The 24241-nt window shown below is 48.5% G+C and overlaps 1 protein-coding gene across 1 annotated transcript in view; it reads left to right on the plus strand.

The window, feature by feature from the left end:
- The window catches only part of TSPAN7 (tetraspanin 7), a 120136-nt gene that overhangs the window by 85957 nt on the left and 9938 nt on the right, over nucleotides 1–24241 (plus strand). Inside the window, exons 2-5 of the mRNA XM_032883151.1 lie at nucleotides 11824–12012; nucleotides 15724–15798; nucleotides 18174–18269; nucleotides 19697–19852. Of these exons, the coding sequence (XP_032739042.1) occupies nucleotides 11824–12012; nucleotides 15724–15798; nucleotides 18174–18269; nucleotides 19697–19852 (516 nt within the window). The remainder of the gene's footprint in view (nucleotides 1–11823; nucleotides 12013–15723; nucleotides 15799–18173; nucleotides 18270–19696; nucleotides 19853–24241) is intronic.

Below are 24241 nucleotides of genomic sequence, written 5' to 3' on the forward strand. Positions count from 1 at the left end.
CTTTGTGACTTTGAGCAAATTGGCAAACGTTTCAAAGCCTTGGTTTTCATTTTGCTTTATTTTAGTTTATCAATTAGAGAAACCGGAAGGAGGGGCAGCAAGAAAGAGAGAGAACCCCAAGCGGAATCCCCACTGAGCGCACAGCCCAACGTGGGGCTCAATCTCATGACCCTGAGATCACGATCTGAGCCGACACCAAGAGTCATTTTCTTCACTGATTGAGCCACCCAGGCTCCCTACAAAGCCCCGGGTTTTAAAGGCCATCTTTCATCTGCAGAGCAGAGATTAAGGACAAATGTGGTGAAGCATGTAAGGAGTGCAGTACTGCTCAGGAAATGCCATTTACCACAGGCGTATACCCGGGTAACTGTGGACTCTGTCCTTAGTTTGTAAAGGACAGATCACCTCCCCCTGGCAGGCTATGGGGCGGGCGGGTATGTCACCACCGCCGTGGCCCATCACTTTGACAGAGCTACTTTGACAGGGCTTCAGAGCGGGTTCCCCTCATGTATATTTCAGCCACAGAATTTGTGGGGGGTTTTTTCCCCCTCAGGGTGAGACCCAGAGTACTTCATTCTCCTAAACTTTTCCCAGAAGGTGCTGCGGTTTTCCATGTGCATGCCAAGCTCTCCTGAGTCTTCAGATGGGTCCTCGTGTCGACTTGTGTGTGAAGTTCGTGACACTTGGCATTCCTGGCTCATCCCATCGCATTCATCACTGTATCTCTTCCCCAGCCTGGCTCATTTCGAGTATCAAGCTATTGCTTGGAGAACATGTTTCCATTTCTATAGATTTGCCTGCTCGAAAGGGGAGAAATAATGGACAACATTTTTAAATAAGTCATTTAGTGACTATGCCCACGGGTTTTTTTTTTTTTTTTTTTAACGTGGCAGCCGAATTCTCAGGGTTGAGCATCAACCTGGCGTCATTGCCAGGATGCATGACTCCGGCTTCTGGGCTTTTCTTACAGAGGCAGCAGGGGCAGAGGGCTGGGGAGAAAGAACCTTCTGGGCAGGCTACCTAGCAAGACATTAAGGGAAGGCAGTGGTGGAGGGCGGGCCTTTCAACATCTATTCTGCCACTTGGGGCTGATGACCTCAGACAAGTGTGATGGGATTATTAGGAGACTGAGCTGGACAAAGCAGTAAAGCACTTAGCATAGTGCCTGGCTGGCAGTAAGCTCCCCGTCCAGGCCTTCCCGCCCCTCCCACACACGGTTGTACATATTTTAAGAGAGAGAGAGCTTGCTGATAGAAGCACTCCTCATTCTCTCAACTCCTGACCTTCAATTATTGACCTCACGGAGCTCTAGGATGTAGGAGTTTCGAATTACATCTCCATTAGCGGATGAGACCTAGCCCTTCCCATGCTTGCTCACGCAGTCCCCCTGGTGGTCAGAGGCAGACATTCATGAAGCATTGTGCTGCGTTAGAAGCAAATTGGCCAGAGAATAGGTTTTTATTTTTATTTTTATTTATTTTATTTTTTTATTTTAAAATTTTTTAATAAACATATAATGTGTTTTTAATCCCCAGGGGTACAGGTCTGTGACTCGCCAGGCTTACACATTTCACAGCACTCATCATAGCACATTGGGGAGGGTATGTGCTATGCAGAGAATAGGTTTTTAATCTGAGTGCCAGCGCCTGGCCCTGTGAGAGTCAAGTCCCCTAGCTGGCTTCCTTAGTGCAGGGCTAGTAACTGTTGATGTCCTGGCCTCCAAAGCTCGCTCTTGCCCAACAGCCTGTCCTCTTGTATTCAGTCACATAACATGTATTTACTGAGCCCCTGCTGTGGGGCAGTCATTTGTCTTGGCTTTGGGGGTTCATCAATAAACCAGGCAAAATCCCCTGACCTCAAGGAGCTTAAGATTTGTCTGGGGAGACAGATGAAGCAAGGAAATCCAGTCGTGTGGGAGATCGTAAGTGTAGTGAGAAAAACAACAGGAAAGGGAGCAAGGCATGCTGGAGAGACAGAGTTCTAGTTTGAAGCCAGGTCATGAGAGAAGGGCTCACTGAAGAGCAGAGACTCGAAGAAATGAGGGCTCTCGGAAGCCCAGGCAGAGAGAAGAGCAAGTACAAAGTCCCTGCGGCAGGAACCAGGCTGGGAGTACTTGGGGCACAGCCAGCCTGTGAGGGCTGGAGCCAAAGCAGGGAGGGAGCCCCTGGAGGTCACATCAAAAGAACCAGAGTGGGGTGCAGGTGGAATGTGGAGAAGGGTTTCGAGCAAACGACTCATATTTTCGGACTCTCGTTTGAGCACGATCGCCCCGGCTGTGGTGTTGAGAACAGAGCCATGGGAGCAAAGGTAGAGGCAGGGACAGATGCCACGGACAGCGACTTGACCCAAGTGGTGTTGGTAGAGAGGGCGAAGTATCCTCTTTGTGCTTTTCTGAAATAACTGATTTTGGGGGTTTTGTTTTGTTTTGGCCAAGAACCTGTGTTACATAAAGTTAATTTTTTTTCCCTGTGGTTTCACATAGGTATGTGGTGTAGATATTCAAATACTGAGAGGAAAGTTCATTAAATCAGGAATAGAAGGGGGGTGGCTTTTCTTTTCTTCCCGTAAATCATCTCAGGAGAAAGTTAGGATGACTGAAAGAAGACTGCCTTACTATTTGTATAAGAATCTTGGTCTTCGGTGCTGCCTACGTGTTTCTTCCACACGTTGTTTAACTCTTGTCATAATAGGCTCTCTTCTGGCATTATGTGTCCTCTGTGCCAAGCTCATCTGAAGAGAGGCCTGAGCTCCCCCAGACACCCCACCCTCTGAGTCCCCATCCACACATAGTCAGATCGAGCACAGGCCTTCAAGGATCACCTCTCTATGTTCTAGCATCTTCCTGTTGCCTTTCCACATGTATGTAGGAGGTGTACATATCCATGGAAGACTGTGGGTTTGTCTTTGGTATTTTGGAGATGATAATCATATATAGAAATGCTGCAAAGAAAGTTTTCCCTTTTGCAAATAATGGAACTTCTGGAAAGCTCAACCTGTTCAGCAGCCTAATCGTGAGAGAGACATGTGCTTGTCAGATGTATGGACTCGCCTATAGGACTGGTTTATCCATGTCTGTTCCCATCCGGTAACCCCCAAGGACACAGCACCGGGAAGGGAGCTGAATTTGAAGATGAGAGATTGCCACTAAGATTCATTTATTGAACTCCCACCCTGTGCTCATCATGGGCCTGCCCAGTGGCTGGCTTTCAAATTAAAAATTGGGAATCACACTCAGATAAGCAGTGATTCTATTACATGTGCATTAGGACAGAATGTCTGAATGACCCGTCTTCTTGGGAGATTGGACACAGGATGTGGGTGAGCGAGGCTTTGGCGGATACAGAGGAGATAACGGGCCTTACTTCGTCCCACGAGACTCTTCAGATCTTGACACACACACAATTAGCAATGCAGGACAGGGTAAATGTGCAGTCAGCAGAAACTACCTGTCCACAGGCACTAATAACACAGGCGTAGCTCTTGTTTATAAGCTTATGCTGACATGACCTTCTCTTAAAATCTGTCTTCTTATTAGTGTGGAATTTGATCCATCTTTTCACAGCGCAGCTCCCGTCCCAGGTCGGGGACCCAAGGAAGGGAAGCAAAGGAAGGGGTTTCTCCCCACAGTACTTCCTTCAGTCGCTGGGCCAGCCACCTGCTAATGCCGCTGATAAGGCTGGTCATTGGTGCTCCCGCCCTCACCTGCCGCTGCGTGTGTGTCTGCAGGGCTAACGGCTTTTAAACATGAGTGACAGCAACTTGGGGGTTCCGCAGAGGCAGAGTGGCATAGAGGGAATCCCCCAGACATTAAACTTCTGTCAGTTTAGCCACTACAGCCAGTCCTGACTCCTAAGTACACAGATTTCCCCATAAGGGGCTTTGCGGCCCCAGTTCTTTGTAGGCGTTCACCTGTGTGCCCTGTTTATACACCTGGGCCATCCGAGACACCAGACATGTGAGCTTTGTGCACTTGTTTCTTTTCCGTGCTCTTAGAGGCTGGAGGGTGGGGTAAGACACCCTGCAGTGGTGTAAATCACACTTCCTGTTTTGAACATTGGCAGGGAGAACTCAGCAATACTTACAAATGAAGAGTAACACTGAGAAGCTGCTCTTAAAATTTCTCCCAGATACAATGGAACATTTCTCAATGTGCTCATAAGCACGGAGCAAAATTCTCTTTCGCTTCTGGGCCCTTTCTTGGTGGATTTTTTTTTTTTTTTTAAGAGGGAGGCAACCTAAAGTCCAGAATCTTTTAGGGTAATATACAGGAATTGCAAAATCAATTCAGGGCTGCCCATTCTTTCTCATTTCCTAGTAGGATATACAGAGTCACTAATAACGTGTATGGAAATTTCCTGTGACCCTTTGTTGGATAAGAATTAAGTAGAAAGTGGAACAGGTTGGGCTCACTTGAAGGGGTTTAGTAAGTCAAGTAGTGAAAGGCTCTTTGAATAAGTGGTCTTGAGTATGATTTTAGCAGCTGTGTAGCCCTGCCTTTTCCGTGCGAGGTCCATTTCCAATGTCTCCATCAGTTCAAAGATGTTCAAAGCCAGTTCTTAACTCACTAAGTGCCGCCAACATATTGGTCAATTGCCACCACTTCCTGGGCCTCTAGGACATTAGAGATCATTCCATGTCCAACCAGTCACCTGCGGGAGCCCCTCCCCAGCTAGCTTCCCCCAGGCTGAGTATGAAGCCCAGCCAGCAGAGGCCCTTGGGGAACACACTTGACCACTGTGGTCTGCATCCTAGGGACCAGGAGGGCTAGATCTCACCCCTCTAAGGACCTCTGGGCAACTGAAAGCAACACAGGAAACTTACACCCCGGAAGGGCTCCTGTAGACGTTTGCTGGGAGCAGTCCTGTCCTTTCACAGATGGAGAACTAAGGTACAGATCTGCAACATGACTGGCGCAAGCTGGTGGTTGCATATTTAAGACATCTGGGAGAAGGACGGAAGCAATGTTTGATAGACTTAAAGCATTCCTGGAGCCGTTGCCCATGACACACTCCGCTGCTTTTCTACGCACGTGAAGAAAGACCTGTGGTAAGCCCACAGCAGGAGCCGGAATTGCTGACTTTTCTTAGTGCTGTTCAAAGCCCTTTTCATATTTTCAGAAGCATCTATGTATGATCTGTTCGACAGTGTGTATATCAGACCCTGGGTGCTCACTGATAAAGTCCAAACAGAAGCTCAAGTTTTTGACAAATCACTCTGGGCTAATGCCATAGCTCCTATCATTTGAATTCTAGGAATTGGCTACAGGATGAAGTAATATTTAAACATAAAGTACAGTTGTAGTGGGCGTGGCTGGCTGTATAAATGAAGAGTACCGGGTCAGCCCGTGGGCATCCCTGGAGCCCATGAACTGCGCTGACCTTTTGTTTGCATCTTGAGGGGAATAAAAAAGTCTCTTTCTTCCATGTCTTCTACTTCTCCTGTCGGCAGCCACTTTAGCAGACTTGTCCATTCGCTTGGGCGTCTCCTCACCGTTCCAATTCTGGCATCATCCCCCAACATTCTAGTGACTCTCTTCCTCCAGGTCCGTCCTTCCCACCATCCTCTGCTTCTGTTTCCTGAGACACATCTTTCCCTCGGCTGTCACTTCCGGCCTCAGCCCCTACCTGCATCTCTGACTCGCTCCCAAACTGCAGTCTCCCCTCCACAAGGGCCTTCGGAATGCTCCCCGAATGGCCTTCAGTCACATGAAACCCAACCAAAAACAGGGCCAGGACCAGACAGTCTCTGGGTTCCCTAACAGTTCTCAAACTCAGTTTAAACAATCAGTGTTTAAGATCATCTCAGTTCTCTCCCTCTTCTCAACTTCCCACTTTCCTTTTTAATGCTCGCACTCATTTCCCTCTCTTCCACACATACCACAGCCTTAAAAGTGAGGGAGCAAAACGGTTGAGTTGGCTAACATACCTGTCTAGAAAGAAGCAGCCCAAAGCATAGGTCTTCTTGCTCTTAAGACGACCTGTCATCTTCATATAAAAGGGAAAGCTTGTTGTCATGCGAGTGACTTTAGGAATGTTTGAGCGTCCGTGTAAAACTGCAATGGCTGCTCCCCTGGGCATTTTTCTTTCCTTCTCTTTCCCGGCAACCACTTGTCACCTCCGAAAGCTGGCAGAACAGTGGACATTCCATCCAGAGACAAGCCGACTTTCCTACTCCCACTGCTGACAGTTTGTCAGTCATAGAGAGGCCCTGATAAACTTTCTGGTGCTTATTTTCCCAGTGGGCATGTCCCTAAATAGATTTGCAAGTGAATAAGCATGTTGAGTTGCAGATCCTGTTTTGGTGTCTCAATGTTAGAGCTCGAGGGGAGCACTGGAAATCAGCTTTTTCCACCTCCTGAGCTACCAGAAGAGGGAACCGAGACCCAGAAAATTTAGGTGATCTGCCCCAAGTCACACAGCTAATTTTTCATAAACTGCAACTAAAGACCCAGGATCTTGACTCCCAGCCCAGAACTCTTCCCTTCACCTACCTTTTAAATAAATGCACGGGCTCGCCTTCTACCCCTCAAGGTTCTCAAGCCCACTGGAAAGCTCCAATCAATTCTGCCTCTTAGCCCAGCCCCGGATTTTCACAAATAACTTGTAATAAAATCCTAAGTTGTAAATATGACAGACTCACACTGTTACTTCTTCAAGTTTGAAGAGAAAACCACGATGTGCTGGGAACTGCTGGTTTGTCTGCCTTTCTGGTTGCTTTATCTCCCCATGTACAAAATCAGGTTGGAACACCAGGCAGAGCGCCCTGCCCCGCCGTCTCCTCTCAGCATCGTGCTTCAAGTAAGAGGGGGTGGAAAGCACGGTTTGCTTGGCTGCTCCTTCAAAATCTAACTTCTGAAGACCCTGTCTCTAATGATTTAATTACTGTTTAATCATTATTGAATTATATTTGTTTTAATTATGATATGGCTGGAGTTTCTGTGTCATGTGGTTTTTCCAAGTTAGAGAATCCTCTGGAGTCGGGGCAGAACGTTTCACAGCGCCTCTGCCAGGGGCGAATTCACTGGGGAGCTTCTGGGGTGACGGATCTGTGACCTTCACCCACCATGCTGTCTAGCTGAGCTTTCGGCCTGCGATTTCTTCTGTGTATTTCTTTAGGCTGATTTTTTGTTCCTGCGCTTTCTATCCCAGATGGCTTCTTAGGATGGGTTGTCTTCTAGAGAGTCGGTGCTTCTCTAATTCAGTTTTTGATGGTCCTTTTTTTTCTTTCATTGCATAATACATGGGTTCATGAACCCCACCTACAAGAACAGATACACATTATGCCAACAGTGACCCAAGTGCCTGTTTTGTATTTCATGCAGTTAAGGAAATAAAGAGGGCAGGGACTTGGCTCCATCAGCCCCAAACCTGGCTCAGCCTTTCATGGGCATGAGAGACGCCACTGCCACTGCTCAGTCAGAAGGCTGTGGTCCGTGTGCAGGGGAGGCGGTGGGCTCCAGTGAGATGCCTGTGGGCATGTTGGCCTGGTGGGTGGCAAAGGACCGCATGGATCTCTGCCATCGCTCCCCCAGTATCTGCTTCCAAATGAGAATGGACCTCGGGAAATCTCTTCCACAGCATTTTGGACACCCCATGCAATATTGGCTAACCTACCCATAGTATCCTTTCAGTGAGATTTTAAGGTAATGTGAGCCATCACATTTTCTAGTTCTGATCTACATTTTCTGGTGCTACCATTGTAGCTTTCGTGGCCTCTTCACTAAGCCTAAATTACAGGTAGTCACAAGTACTCTACTACCCACATACTCTGAGCTGCACCAGAAGTACACAAAATGTCAAGCCGCCATGACAGGCTAGGAATGAAAGGAGACCCTGAGCCTCAGCCTGGCTACTACTCCTGGTGGGCGCCAGGCCTGCCCTCCTGACTCATGGTTGACATGGGCATGTGTGAGGTGGGGGCGGTACCTTCCCCAGGGCACTCGTGTAGGCTCTGACCTGTAGGCTCTGATCTGTCCCCTCTCGAGGCGCCATGTTGGCTGCTTGCTCATGGAGTCTTCTGAGAAAGAAGCAAAGCTTCAGTAAAAAGCTAAATCAGCGACGCACTGATGGGTTTAGAAATTGCAGGGCTCTGAGGAGCTCAGACCCAAAATTGCTTCGGTGAGCCCTGAGCCTATTCATGGTGACCAAAAGTGGAAGAGGTGTGTCAGAGGAGCCTGAGCATTGCTTTTCACCCTGTGGGTGCTTATACAGGTGCACGTCGTGGGGAGCATGCACGTGCATGTGTGTGTTGACAGGAACAGGAAGAAAATCACACACTGTATAACAATGACTTTTTTTTAAGATTTTATTTATTTATTTGACAGAGATCACAATAGACAAAGAGGCAGGCAGAGAGAGAGGGGGAAGCAGGCTCCCTGCTGAGCAGAGAGCCTGATGCGGGACTCGATCCCAGGACCCTGAGATCGTGACCTGAGCTGAAGGCAGTGGCTTAACTCACTGAGCCACCCAGGCGCCCTAACAATGACTTTTGACTTAGGCTCGTCCTTGTAGGTTTCTTATCCTTGGTGAGAAGTGTTATTATAGTAGACAAAATGAGAGAAAGTACGAGTTTGTGTTTCAGCCCTTGGCTTGTCTTTTTTTCCTTCAACTGCCTGGCACTTTCGTCCCATACTTGTAGATGACAATGCTTGTACCAATTCTGAGGGCTCTCTTTCAGATGGTTAGCAGGAAACTTCTTATCCCTTCTCACATCCACCATTGCCTGTCCATTCATTCATTCGTTCATTCAGCAGACATATACTGGCCACTGGTCATGTGCAAGACACATTTCCTGCCCTCAAATGGGGTGGGGGCATGTCACGGTCCTGGATGTGTATGGGGGGATGGTAGGGCAGCACATGACAGCGGCGTAGTACAGAGTAAGTTCTGTGTAAGGAGACCGGGAGGAGTGGGTACAGTACGCCGTACGAGTTAAGGAGGTAGACTGGTGGTGATAAGAATGGGAAGAATTCTCACTGAGAGGATTGTCATGAGCAAAGGTTAAGAAGTAGAAAAGCACAGGAAATACAGAGAGAACAGCTAAGGCTTACTGGAGCGCACGGAGCACCTGAGGAGGAGGGAGGGAGATGCGGTACATAGGTGGCTTTGATGTGTGCAGAAGACCTTGTGTGTTTGTGGGGTTCGGCTTTCCAAACACAGAGTTGGGCCATTGGGGATGTCTGAGTGTGAGAAGAGCAACACTGGAGAAGGCCTTTTCTCTCTGGGCTGTTCTTCGATTCCTAGCAGACAGGTGTCGGATGGGGCCCATCTGTGCCAGTCTCCACGTCATTAGGAGAAAGAGCTCCTTAGAGGATGACTGGCTTGGTCTAGGTCAAGATACTGGATGGCTTTTCTCCCACACAATGTGGTGCCCACGGCGTTGTGTTTCTTTGCTCCCATGGGCAATCTTTAAGAGGCACCTCTGAGGTGTGCAAGGATAGCTCTTTAATTTTAATGTAATTGACATTTTATGAACATTTTAACGAAGTTGATGTTACAGGTTTTGTAATTTACCAGAGAGCACTGTCTTACACGAAGCATTGGGGGCCTTCAGAGAAATTACTTTTTGAAAGGAGAAAAGAGATCAAAATGTTAATACCGTTACCCTTAAAATCTGGATTTAGATTAACTTTGATATACCGCATATACTATTTGTTGTGGTAGCAAGTGCACTGTATAAAGTGGTCACAGAAATCTAAGCCATTTGACTTCTCTTTGGTCACTAAAGCCACCGCATCCCAACGACGTGTGTCTGAAGCATGATGAACCCCAGTCACATGAAAGAGCAAGTATGTAGAGGAGGCACGTCTTCAGCCTAAACAGTGCCCGGCTGAACTGAATTCTTGGTTTTGATTAGTACCTCAGCACCGTGACATTTACAGCGCTAGGCAGATAATGGTAGGAGTGGGAAGTAGGGGAGTAGGTTTTTCTCTGGTTCCATTTTAAGGTCCCTTACAATATCTACCTGATGGAGAAGTTTTGTCAGTGTGTGACGTTTGAAGGACTCTTATGAGGCAGAGGTGATAAGACTCAGAGAACTGAAATGGCCATGTTTGACACTGGGACATAAAAGATAGCCCAGGCACTCTCCCTTCTCCCTAATGGTCACTGCGTTCTTACCCCTAATGAGCGGAGAGTTGATTCTCAAATTTTGCTTCTGGTGCATCAAAAGCATTTTACGTTTCCATTTTATGCTTCCCTGTGGCAGAAGAGGCTGTTCAAGGCAGCTACTTTCTTTAGCAACCACCAGGTGTCAGCAGAGGACTTGAAACTCGGGGCAGGCTCCATCCTGGGTTTTCTTAACTAACAGAAGCATCCCCCATTGGAACTTTTCAAGGGCGGTAGACCTCCGCTGGGCCACCCTCTTCCAAGTATTAGTGTCAAATGCTTTCTCCACGTTCATCCACCTTCCCCTTATAAAACTAGCACCAGTCCCTCAATCCTTTCCTGATTGGAAGCTTTTAATTCTTTCATGGTGATGGTTCTAGAGAGTAGAGAGGCGACTGGGGTGGGGATAGGGGAATATCACCAAGCTCTTGTTTTTCCCGCTGATCCCTTCCTCCTCCAAATGGGTGGAGCGCGCCGCAAAGAGAAACAGTCTGATAGTGGATCTCAGTGGCTCCAGACTGCGGGGCTTTTCGGAGTGTACAGGAAAGAGGCCCGGGCATCTTTACTGGCCCCGCTGTTTGCTTCCTCTTGTAGCACATACTTGGGACAGTGTGTGGATGGACAGGGGAGACCTTGGCAAAGTGGGTGTTGATTTGTACCCTACTGCTTTGCTCCTGTTTCCCACCACGCCTCCTCCCTTGGATGGCCAGGCTAGACAGGAAGCTGAGGCATTTGCTATATATAGGACATCGGGCAATAGAATGGGACAGAATTTGGGAACGGGCTCCCTTGGATACCCAGGCTTCTTTTGAGCCTCACAAGGTGTCAGAAGAGGTGGCATTTAGAGGGATGTCTGTGTGAATGAGTGGCTAAGCTATTGGAAAACTGAAGTCGAGACTGGCTAGGGGATAGAGACACAAAGTCAACCTCTGGCTTTAGCAGCTGAAGCCGCTGGGTCGTGCGGCCTGCTACAGGTAGAGGGTAAGGTGTGACGTGGCGCAAAGTCTGTTCCCTAAAGTGAGGTCCTGACTGATGCAAGGTCCGGCAGTTCAGACATGCTGTGGCAATTTCCTTTGGATCAATCAGTGGGATTTGCCAAATCACATTAAAGCTAATTCCAGGAACAATTCAGATTTTTCTGTTATTTTATGTTGAATAAAGCACTGGAAAAAAGGCAGTTGATAGGGATTCAAAAATACTTTGGATATTTTGCTTTTGTAAAGATCTTTGTTCTAACAGGACAAGAAAATCATCTTGCTCCTTAAAACATCATGCAAAATGTCCTTAAAACGTACCATATCCACATGTGCCATTGAAGAGGGCAGCCAACATTCTTATTGGCCTTAATGTCCAGCTCAGCATTGGGTGGTGGCTTTCTGACCAGGCCTGGGAGGGCTCTCAGATCAGTATTAGCATGAACATGCATTTTTCACAAGCAGCTTTCAAAAAAGGTTTCTTGTTGTCGGCTAGACTTCCAATCCATGTGGTAACCGCATATGGCTTTGTGTAAGGGCCAGATCTAATTGTACAAAAACCAGTGTCTTCAGTTTGGGGTGGCTTGAGCGACACTTCCCACTGCTTCAGGGGCTCCTGCGGCAAAGCCACTTGCCCACGGAAATGTGAGTCTTCACATCCAGGCCACATCACGGCGATGATTGTCATCTTCAAAGTTTCATAGTCCCTTCTCTCCTCTCCCCTCCCCCCACCGCCTTTTCAGATCACTGGGGTGATCCTGTTGGCTGTTGGAGTCTGGGGCAAACTCACTCTGGGCACCTACATCTCCCTGATCGCTGAGAACTCCACAAATGCTCCCTACGTGCTCATCGGAACTGGCACCACTATCGTGGTTTTTGGCCTGTTTGGATGTTTCGCGACCTGCCGTGGTAGCCCGTGGATGCTGAAACTGGTGAGTGTGTCACAACATAATGCTGCTCTTTCAACAACTTTGTGAAAAAATTTAAATCACATGAAAGCGACATGGCCCTTCTTAAAGCCACCGACAAGTCAATACGCATGGACGCTAATTTTAGTCCAGACTCTTACCTAATCCACCCTTTACTCCCTTAGAGGACAAAACAGCCGCAAACACAGCCTGGCACCAAAAATTCTGGTTCTGGTCCCTCGAGGTAGGTGGTGACAAAGCAGCGGCCTGTGATTTCCAGAAGCCATTTATATCCTCATGGCGAGATACCTTGGTCTAGTTCTGAATTGCTTCTTAGAAATCTCTTCAGGTGTGTGACAGTGCAGCTTTGGTGGGCAGGGCAGCCTCTGGAACATCAGCAGCCTTTCGGCTTTAGGTTCCCACTGGAGAGATACCTTCTGCCTCCTTGAACTTGGCCATGCTTGGCTGCATGGGCACGCTCTTCTCTCAACCTGTGTACTCCGGCTCAGAGCTATGAGTAGAGCTCAGCCAGAGCTTCCCCCCCCCTCAACAGAGGGTTGATGCTGTGCCAACTGTTGGCTACCAGGCCCAGGGCTGGGTGCCTTTACCGCTATAGGACACACACAGCGTGATATTTCCCAAAGGGTAAGGGGCAGGCTGTCACAAGGCTGTTACCATGATTCTTAATTTTTTTGGTAGACTCCTTGCCTAATTGTCCACTCACCGCCCATGCTCTTCATCGATGAGTGTTAACGTTAAAGGATATTATAGATCAAAGGTAGCAAGGGCCTCTCCTCAAAAGAACATTTTGTTCAAAGACATTTCTTTCAGATGCCTCATTTTGTGAAAGGGGAGAGTGGAGAGTCCCTCAGTGCTGTGGTTAGCCCTAGGTTAGGGTGACATTGAATACCCTCTAGAGACAGATAGGGTTGAGAGGGTGACTCACTGCAAAGGAACCACTTTCCCAAGGGGCACTGAGCAGTCTCTCTCACTAACCTCGTAGAGGTAGCAGTTGCTCTGGCCCCTTCCGTTCTGCAGACCAGGCAGGAGGCCAATGGCCCGGCCAGCATGGATTCTTCCAGGTTGGTGGAAGAACCACAGTGAGGCCATACAGAGGCATTTCTGCTGCTGTCACCTGCCACTCCATGCTAGTGCCCTGGGTCCACCTTCTAGAGCTTCTTCCAAGCACCGGTATCTCTTTTGGTCTAGTCCTCAACTCTGCATGCCTTCTTCCATCACCTGGACAGCATTTCAAAAACACCTTTGCGAGGGGTCCCACCTCCAGCCAGCTGAACCAGAATGTTTGTGGGGGGGTGCTGGCACCACATTCTCCAAAAGCTCTCCAGGTGATTTGATGCTACAGCAGGGGCGGAGAGCCTCCCATTTAGTGCAATGTGTAGCAAGGAGAGAATTCACCTCAGAGGCATAGAAAAGAAAGATGGCTAAGAATCCATCTGTCCAAACAAGAAGGGAGGAGACCTGGCTTAGATCTTTAGTGGCAGGGATGTAACCTCTTTGGGCCTCTGTCCCTATGTATGAAAGAGTGCGTTGGACTCTGCTGAAGGACGTTCCAAACCACTCTGCCTTTTTCTCCTACCACTTGTGAGCTCCCTGAGCCTTTGGGGAGAAGTTTTGGGGGTTTCATTTAGTTTTTGTCTTTGGTCTTTGAAAAAACCATCAGTTCCTTTTCTCTGCTAGATGCCATACTGAGTGCCTAACCTGCCGAGCTTCACCCAGCTAGTGTGGGGACTGCTGGGACTGGAACCCACACATGTTGCCTTCCGAAGCCAGAACTCTGTCAACTATAGTATTTTCACATGGAGAAAACCCGACCCCTACCACTTGTACTTAGTACAAGCTTTCCCCAGTAGGCTTTTGGCCAAGGTCTTCTGAAGGAGAAGCAGCTGTTCTCTGGAAGCTTCTGGAAACAGGGAACTTCCCAGAGACAGGAAACTGCTGATCTGGCAGACAAGAGCAGAGATCACTTGATTAACTGTCAGTCTAGAATTTTATGGTCCTCATTTAACCTCATTAATTGCAAAGCAACTGAAAATAACTGTTTCCACTTTATGGAGGCCCAGTGTGGCTGCCTCTTTCCTAAGAGTTAGCCCACAGCAAAGCTGGGACCTAAACCATAAACTTCTGACCATGTAGTCAATTGTCCTTTGTCCCCCCGCCCCTGCCTCCTGATGATTACTTTCCCACAGGACTTTCTGGTGGGTTGTAGGCCTGGTGTGAGACTCTCTGCGGAGTCGCATCTGCTTCTCACTGCATTGTGTACTAAGTTGAGAGACCAAGGTCATGTACATGGAGCATTCTACTCAGAACTATGTTTGCTGTTTTACTGGCTGTGCTATAAGTGTGTGTAGAGACTTTAGTTAAGGTTTCGAACAAAACTGGCCTTTTAAGCCAGTCTTTCCTCCTTTTAACATATGTGCCACTAGCCGAGAAAAATAATTTATGATCCTGTGCACATATGTACACTCTAAAGTAAGTAATGTGACCATGTCGAGTCTATCCAAATTCTACAGCATCACCTAGGACCATTCCAAACATTCAGGACTGTTGTATTTCATTTTGAGATGAGAAGAAACAGATTGTAAGACATATGCCTTGTAGGAAAAGAATCCCTTCTCTTTCCTTTTATCTGCTTTTCAAAGGCACAAAAATGGAAACCCTTAATGTCTCATAAGTACCATATAATTTATCCCTGAAGTGCGTGTGCATGCACGCACGTGCGCGTGCAAACACACACACACACACAAACACACAATTAACTTGGAAAGTATGGGAAGCATGAAATGAATAAGAAGCACTAAGGGTTTCAGATACTTACAAACAGTCATGTAGCTTACTAGCTTTTTAAACGCTATCAACCCCACATGCTGTGCAGAGCTGGAGAGGCTCTAAGTGCTGCACTCAAGCCCGATTACCACATCGAGGAAGAACGTGGACCTGTGTGCATTCAGGTCTCTCTGTCAGCAGGAGCTCCATACGGTTGCAAACAAAGGGGGTCTGAAGCCATTTTAGGAGACGTGCTGAAGAAAACTGCAGGAATTCACCCAAACGAAGAGAAACAGTAGTTTCACGTCAGGGCTGTGGTCACACATCCAAAGGGCCCTTGCCTAGGAGCAAGGCTGGGCTGGTTCTCCGATCTCCTGAAAGGCGTTCTAGCATTAGGGAGTGGAAGTTACAAGTACTGTGGCCGAGAGAAAGGACGTCTTTCCAGCGATGGAAAAGCTGGGAAACGAAATGGGCTCCTAGGGGTCCGCGGGTGGAGGGACTACACTCAGCTTGCAGAACCCAGCTGGAGGGTGCCTGCCATGGGGCAGGTGGTCAGAAGGACCCCCTAGACAGGGCAGAACAGTGACCTCCAGAGTGCTTATCTTTTGCCCCCAGTGTACCTTCTTGCTCCATGCTTCTAACATCAAAAACAGTAGCTACCTGAGTTATATAAAGCCCTTCCACATTTCTCCTGGTTGAGCTGAGTCTGCGGATGAGCTCTTCTCAGTGTGTGTGGCCCACAACACTTATGCATATTAAACAGACACATTTCTATATTGAGGCTCATGTAGGAAAATCTGGACAAGAGTATTTTTAAACTTTTTCTCCGCTTTGGCTGGGGGAGGTGAGGATCTGTGTGGTTCCCTGAGATGGCGAAGTCACCTAACCCCAAAGGAGCCCTCACCCCAATCCTGACGTGTCTGCCTTTGTCCCTGTGTGCTTGATTTTCAGTATGCCATGTTTCTGTCGCTGGTGTTCCTGGCTGAGCTGGTTGCCGGCATTTCTGGATTCGTGTTCCGTCATGAGGTAAGTATACAGCAGAGAACGCAGTTAGAGGGTCTTCTGGGACGAGGACTTTTAAAGCCTCTTGTAATGTGTGAGGGGCACACAGAGGTTAGCTGTGTCTCCGGCGGTCTCACTTCATAGGGGCTGAAATGCCAATAAAAATCTAAATGCAGGAATTTCACCAGACTCGAAACCTTAGGTGTGGATCCTCACTCCATTCTGTGAAAGAGCTCCTGCAGGAAGTGACTCTCCACCTTGTTTTAAAGCAGTGACCTTCGCTGTCGATCAAATATACTCTTTTTAAAACAGCAGCTTCGGCAAAAGGCCCAAGTGGGTGTCTATATAACGAGATTTCTGTGACTGCTTGATTTCCCCCAAACAGCCTGCACTCCCCTCTTCCCTCCCCAGAGCCCTGGCGGCCGCCCCTTGCCAGCTGGGGGTAGAAGCCAAGCCCAGGAGTGAGGAGCCCTGCTACTCTGTGTGGTGGCGAGGGGAATAGAGGAAAGGGCCATCATGATCTGACACCCCTGCGTGGCTTTGTTTCGAAGTGACGTGTAATAGGTTTAGACTTCGGAGGCTGGAGAAAAAGAATTCTGAATGCTGTTTTGTGATCGTAACTGTGGTTTCAAGGACATTGCTGGCTGTTTTGCATCCTGCGTGGCCCTCCTCCCATGGACTGTCACTGGGGCTGCTCTATTGAGACAATGGGTAGACACTCAGGCAGAGACAAAACGCCCTCATGCTGTCTGTAGCCACCATGGTGTCCCCTGTCAGACATGTATAGTGGTGACAGGTCAGACAGGGTACGTGCTACAGTCAAGCCCTGACGCTAACACCCCCCATGGTTTGGTATTGTGTCCTGTAAATAGCAGTAAAGCCAGAAGTCGGGATGCATGTGTTAGAAAGCGGGGGAGGGGGGGGGTGTAGCAAGATAAAGGTGGAAAATGCACTGAGGCTGTTGAAAGTCTGGCATGATCTGTCCTAGACCCTGTTTCTGTGCTTGGCCAAGTTCGGTTCCCAGTGAGCTAACTCGTGGTGCCTTCTGCCCCTTTCCCCATTGCTCTGGTTTTCCTCTCACCAGAGGTGAGATCTCGGGTGTCGAGGCTGACTTCTAGAACCCATTTTGTATGGGTGCTGCATCTGGAATTAGACTCCCCATTTTTATTGTCAGGCGAGGTGAAACCTGATGAGGTCCTGGCCTCCACAGCCCCAGAGGTGCCCCTGATGCATGTGTGAACTCCAGACACAGCTGAGCCCCTGCCCGCTCTCCTCCCACATGCTGCCATGACTGGGCTCCCCAGGGGGGCAGGAGGAGGGATACCCAGGGCCTGGACACCCTCATCCAGCTCGCCCCCGTGCCTCTGACACCCTGAGGAGAGTGGGAGGTGGGGATGTGATGCCACCCTTTGACGAGGGGCAAAGGGCTTGTTTCTCCAGTGGAAGTCTTCACAGTGGCCCGGGGTCTACTCTGTGTGCCCCTGCCCAGCCCACAGAAACCGTGCAGGTGCAGTGAAATGTGGACACAGCCAGGTGCAGAATCCACCTTGGCTTAGAAGCTCCATGGGACTAGTGTCCACTGGTCCACAGGCAGAGCGTCCGGTATTTCCGCAAGGTGCCTGCCTCTGTGAGACCGGCGCCATACTCAGTCCACCGCTTCCCACCAGGCCATTACTGTCATCTGCCGTCCTCCCCTTCCAGGGTCATTTTGGCAGTCGGGGCAGTCTCACCAGACATGGGGAGCTGCGTGGTAACACACCTGACACGCCCCCTTCCGTTGGTTTCCAGGGGAACAGAGCTTGAGAGTTAACCCTCGGCCAAATGTGCTCCCAGAGGAGGAAGAAGGGTTTTGTGAACTACCTCGTAACAAGAAAAGTTCACGTCCTTTCTGCCTCTTTTTGGCCTCGATAAAGACAGGTTAAGTGCAGGCTGGTTTTGCCCCACTCCTATATGCTAGAACAGCGATCCGTGTCTGGTCACAGCGCCATCAGTCTTCCGGCCCCTAGTGGCCTGCCCTTTGTTATTCTTCTGAGCGAGGGCAGGAAAAGTTACAGACAGAACGATGGCCATCAATCAATTTGAAGAAAATCAGGAGAAAAGCCAGGCCTGAGGTTGGGGCTCACTCTCACGGCTCTTTCAGAAGCTGGCCATGAGGCAGGCTTCTTTCTTTGGATTACAGATGAGGAAAACAGTTTAAAAAAAAAATTCCGAGCTAATAAATCCCTCAGTGAATTTCCTGAGATCTTTTGTCTCCGAAAACGGCATTCCACCCCCACCCCCTGGCCTACATTGATTCAGAGATTTTTCAGAAGAGGCCATTTTGGGGTAGAATCCAGTACAAATCTGAGTCCGTTTGGGTGGCGGTGGACCAGAACCATATTCCTCCCTGCCTTCTGCAGATCAAGGACACCTTCCTGAGGACTTACACGGACGCCATGCAGAATTACAACGGCAATGACGAGAGGAGCCGGGCGGTGGATCACGTGCAGCGCAGCGTAAGTGACGTTAGGCCTCAGACTTGGGGGGTGCTGGGGGCATGGGGCCATCGGCACTTGTTACTGACTCCTGTCCTCCACTTCCATTGCCAAGAGTTCACACCCAGTCCTTGTCCAGGGTCCAGTTAGCCGGGTAATTAGCATCAAGGAGACCAGTGCCTGTGGCTGGCCTTTCATCAGTATGAATTAGGAGCCTCCCAAGGAAAGCTAGCTTGCCCTTAACACCCAAAGCGTTGGAAAGGAGGTGCTCAAGGTACAGCAGCCTTGCTTAGCACTGGCGCCCAAAGGCTGGCATTCTGGAAGTGGTTTCTTCGAGCTGAGTGGAGCACTCCGGTGAGCTGTGTTTACTGGCTTGGGTAGTGTGGTGGGGGTGAACGGTGGGCCTAGGAGAAGCCAAGGCAGGAGTGGGAGTGCCCCCAGGCTGCCTGGTGCTTTGCCGAGGAGCTGAGGGAAGTAGCTGTCCCCTGCCCGGAGGTGCTCAGGGGGACAGATGCTGGTGCCGAATCCTCCCGCGTCAGCTGGATCACCTAGGGAGCTCTTCGGGTGGGGCGCAGGTTCTGTGTTTTCCTTTGTCTTTTACTTCAGCAGCAGTGTTTTTATTTTATTTTTTTGTTGTTGTTGGCATTTTGAGAACATTCCAAACTCAGCAGAAAACTTGACAGCAGAGTATAAGGAACCATATACACTTTACCCAGATTCAGTAATTCATTTCTACTTTTGCCCCATTTCCTTTAACATTCTCTACGTCAGAGGCTGGCACACTTCTTCTGGAAAGGGTCCTGTGGTCACTGTTTTAGGCTTTGAGGGCCATGCTGTCAGTCTGTGTCACGACTACACAGCTCTGTTCTGGAGGCACACAGGCAGCCATAGTCTGTGAAGGGCTAGGCATGGCCATGTCCCCCAAAGTTCTCACTGGTAAAAGCAGATGGCAACACATAGTTTACCAACACCAGCACTCTCTTCCTCTTTTCTCCTTTCTCTTCCTCCCCACCCTTAACCATTTGCTTATTGGCATAGATCCTATGATCTATAAGCCTTAAAAAGAGCTTTTTAAAGCCTTTCTTATCTTGGCTTCCCCACCAACAAGCCTGGTTTAGTTGCTCCGTACCTGGAACAGCAGCCAGTCCACACAGGTGATTTCCGTGCGGAGCTGGGCCAGAGAACCCGACTTTACTTTGTGGACGTGGTAAAAAGCCAACACAACGTGCAGTCTGTGGCTGGCTTCCTTTTCTCAGTTCAGGCAGGCTTCCCAGTGAGTACGAGCATTCGTGGAGCCTCAGCTCACCTTTCCTCACCAAAGCTGTGCCTGTTGACTTAGGGTCTTGGCCCGAGTTCCTCGTCGAATTGGCACACGCGGGGTGGTGGGGTGGGAGAGCGCGGTGTCTGTAATCCGCACGCGTGGATTCACTCCCTTGCCCCCTCGACAGCTGAGCTGCTGCGGCGTGCAGAACTACACCAACTGGAGCACCAGCCCCTACTTCCTGGAGCACGGCATCCCCCCGAGCTGCTGCATGAACGAAACCGACTGCAACCCCCAGGACCTGCACAATCTGACCGTGGCTGCCACCAAAGTGAACCAGAAGGTAGGCTTGCTCTCAGCCCTGATGGGAGCCGTGGTGAAGGCTGGGGGGGCTGGGGATGGGGGGCTTTTGGTGGGTGTGCTTCTGTGAAACTGTGCCAAACGGATCAGAAATGGTAGTCTGGGCGAGAGGGTGGAGTCTTTCCCTGTGGCCCTTCCCTGTCTGGGACGAGGCACCCGAGGCCGTCCACTGCTGAAGGAGCTCCTGTGACTCAGCAGGAAGCGACCAGGCACCAGAAGGGAGGTTGAGCAACGGTTCCTGCTCACCTGGGCTGATGTCAGACAGGGACTGTGGCCTTTCTTCTTCCTGGCTGTCTTTCTCCTGCTCAATCTACCTTCTAAACATGGAATTCTTCACAGCTGGGTGCCAGTCCTTAGCAGGAAGGGGGATGAGAGTTGACAGACAACATCTGCTTCTGCCAGGATGGTGGCCTTTATTTTAAGGTATTCTCTGCTTGAGGAAAAGAAATCAGCAACTCCGCTTCAACTCACTGTCAACATCCTGACTCCCAAAGAAATCAGAGAGAGAGAGAGAGAGAGAGAACTGGCTAAAAGACATTGGAAAGGTAGTAGGTACTGAAAATGAGGGAAATAGAATTTCAGTCATCAGAAGGAAGACCGATTCTGTCTTCCACTTCACAGAGAATAGGGGGAAGGCACGATAAGACATGTTTGAAGGCTGTGTCCGTAGTCTGAAAGATTTAGAGAAATGCCACATAGAAAATATGTTTTGGTAGAACAGAAGGGAGGAAAACACCAACGTTCTGTTGACTTCACCTGCTGTTATGCAGCCATCGGGTCAGTTTTCTTTTCTTACTCAGATAAAATTCTATTCTTCCAAGGTCTTCAACACTTGACGTGATCTGGGCCAACCGCTGAATAATTCATAGACAGTAGCCATCCTCTCAAGATGAGAACGTTAAGAGATGGCTTCTGTACTTTACCCATTTAATGTTGGTATTTGTAGCATAAATGCTGCAGAGCATTGTTGCCGTTCTAGAAATTCATTGTGTCGTTCTGGGCTTATGACCCGTTATGCACGCGATGCAGTCAGATGTTCCATGCTGACTGCTTCTTGTCTTAGCTAAGAAGACATCTGTTCCTCTTGGAATTTTCTTATGAACCCAAAGGTTGAGCCTTCCTCTGTGTCTCATCAGTAAGGTGACTTCTGGTCTCTTCATGGGCATCCCCACTGAGCCCCCGGAGACGTCCTCATGCTGCCATTTTACGAAGCTCCGAGCATACCCAGCTCCAATGCAGTGAGGTCTGAGCATGACAGAGCCCCAGGAGGTTGTTTGTGGATGCAGCACCCATCAAACTGGGTCATCTTTTTTTACCCCCAAACTTCCTTTGTGAAAGTTGGGGATCTAAAAGTCAGGGACATGGGCTATGGCATCCAACTCCAGTTTCAATTCTGGCTTAGCCACCTACTAGGGGTGACCTTTCTCAGTCATATTTTCTTATTTTTTCTCAACTGCAAAAGGGGGATGATTGTTCCTGCTTCTTAGGATCAGCAGGAGGACAGAACAAGATAGTCGCTACAGCACAGGGCCTGGCCCTGAGTAAGGACCAGAGAAACGTTAAGTGTGATGTTCAATGTCAGCTACAGTGCAAACAGCACCAGGAAGGTGGTGAAGCTTGTCTCCCTCTCTACCACACTGTCCTTCATCAGGAATGGTGTAGCACGTCCTCAGAGGGAAGATCTTTGTTAGTCTTCAAAGGCATGTTCGGAATCCTATCCTATAGTGCATCTCTATGATCTTTAGAATTCTTTCCAGAAAGAAAGATAGGGCACCATTTTTTTTTTCCATTTCATTCATTGATAACCTGCAAACGGACCTCACTCCCTGTCTCCCCCACCCCCCCCACACACACCCATCCTGCTTGATTTACATTTTCCGGGGCAACTCAGATACCTGGAAAGGGGGTTTAACTTCAACCTGGCTTTCTCTGTGGAGATGTGAGGAAAGAGTGAAATTTGCCTACTGAGTCTCATTTCATGCCCACGGGGACCTCTGAGACAAATGAAGGCCCAGGTCTAAGTCTCGGAGGCCTCACCTGTAAAACGCAGGAGATAGGGCTGGGGTGAATACCTAATAGGAAACGCTCATAAACGTTAGCCCCCCTCTCCTGACTCCCTCCGCCAGGAGGCTTAAGCACCGCCCCTGTAGTTCCACGGAATCGTTCTGCCTAGAATACACCCATTCTTAATCCCTGTGGATCCTTTCATGTCTTGAACCCTACGATTTAACAGCACTGAAAGATGACTCTTGGCTCTCACCCGGCAGCCTGTGCAACCTGCCTTGTTCAAGTCCCTGGAAGAGAAGCAGGAGGGAGGTGAGACTAGCTAAACGGGATATTTATTGTTTTGTGTAGGGGACGGGATTTATTTTGGTTTTGCCAGCAGGATGTTGAAATGTCTACAGTTCACGTGGCTGACAGCACTGACTCGGCCCCTGCTCCCTCGAATTCTTGACATTTTTTTTAAGAGCGAGGGCAAGAGAGATATTTCCCATCCGTGACTGTGTTGGTTTCAACATGCAGAGAGGGCAAGCAAAGGACCTATTCTGTTTCTGAATGTTTCCTAGGACACTTAGCAGGTCTCCGTAGGTTTCTCTCATGCCTGACCACCAGGCTTTCATTTGAGGAAATGAAAAGAGATTGTTGTGGGCAGATAAGATCACAGTGTGGTAGGGAACATGAGGTAGAATGTAAACATGGCCTTGCCGTCTGCAGATCTGAGCTGAGATCTGGAGAATGGGCTCATGGGTCCCACCTCGTGAGTAACAGAGGAATCCAGAGGTGGAAAGTATTGATTTCAACCTTGATCTTACACTGTTTACACAATGACAAAGAAGCAAAATCACTTTCATCTCTTCATTTTAAGGAACCCTCCTACTGATAGGATTCATTAATTTGCTGTCTTCTTTAGAATGAAAAGCCATGGGAGAACTTTTCTTCTAGAAGAGTGTTCCTCAAGCTTTAATGGGCAGCTGAAACTCTAGAGATAGTGGCCACATTCATTAAAATTCATTAAAAATGAATAACCCAGGGATTTGGCAGATTCTGATGGAGGAAGTCTGGAGGGAGGCCTCAGATTCTGCATTTCTAGCAAATTCTCAGGGGGTGCTGCTGCCCCTGGAAGATCCCCACTTTGAGGAGCAAGGTTGAGAGAGAACGATTTTGTCACAGTTGCAGTAATGGCAGAGACGCATGTTTCCAGTTGCTCTTGCTGGTTGGAGTGGGTTTACCAAAAATGTGACTGACTCTGGTCCGAGTCTCCTACAAACGGAACAGAAATCATGTCAGAAAAATATATTCCGCTTACATGCAGAATCGAAGTTCATAGGAAAAATACCTATGCCAAGGTATATTATAGAGTGAGAAAATCACCTGCCTCGCTTTTCTCTGGTCTTTATTGTTGGGTTTGGGTTTCCGTATCTTGAGGTGACCTACCACTGACGTTGGACTGAATGAACTTCATCTCTCAGCCCAACCATCACTGGGGGGAGAAGATAAGGTCATGATGGCCACCTGGGCAAAACACGGCCCTAGCCACTACCATCCGGGAAAGTGTTCCAATACCCATGTCTCTTCTTGCATTGAGTTCTTCCTAACCCAACCTGCTCTCCCTTCCACTACCTTTCGAAAAGTAGTGTGACAGATACTTTCACTAGTAAAAATGAAACCAGCAAGCAGTCTTCTACTACAAAGGGAGAATCAAATTTCAAAATTTCTCATGAGTAGAAGCAGATTTCCTTTCCCACCCGCCTCCAGGCTTCACATTTGCATCAGCTAACCAAGGAGTATAGTCGGCCCATTGCACTGAAAGCACGTGTCAGAGCGCTGCTGCTAAGTCAACACACTTCTCTGCAGACAGACTGCAGATGCATAAAATATCACTTATTAGAAGCTACAGCACTGGTAGAATTTTCCTAAGCTCTGAGAAATGTTAAATTGGTAATTTTGAATTCCAGTGTGGGAGACTGGGTTTTTTTGTGGTCTTCAGATATCATTGCAATTTAGTGTGCCTTTCTTGATAAACAAGAATCCTTTTTACCCTGTTTATGAAATTAATGTCTTGATTTCTGCAGACTTATATATTCAAGTAGAAGCCATTTTTCAGAAAACTAGAAAAAAAACATGTCTTCTGAGACTATATAAGTCAGTTCAGAAATCTAGGCTGACTTGGCCCAGTTTCAAATAAATATACATATAAACACACAGACACATAGACACACACACACACACACACACACACACACACACACACACACAGAATTCAACCTGTCAGGCATTTAACAGGAAGAGTCAGCTTGTGCCTTTGCATTATGGGCGATACACAAAATTTGGTGTTTCCTACTTGGACCAGGTTGATAAAATGTAATCCCGA

Source organism: Lontra canadensis, unplaced genomic scaffold, assembly GCF_010015895.1.
Source record: "Lontra canadensis isolate GAN:19392208 unplaced genomic scaffold, GSC_riverotter_1.0 scaffold86, whole genome shotgun sequence".
Lineage (NCBI taxonomy): Eukaryota > Metazoa > Chordata > Mammalia > Carnivora > Mustelidae > Lontra > Lontra canadensis.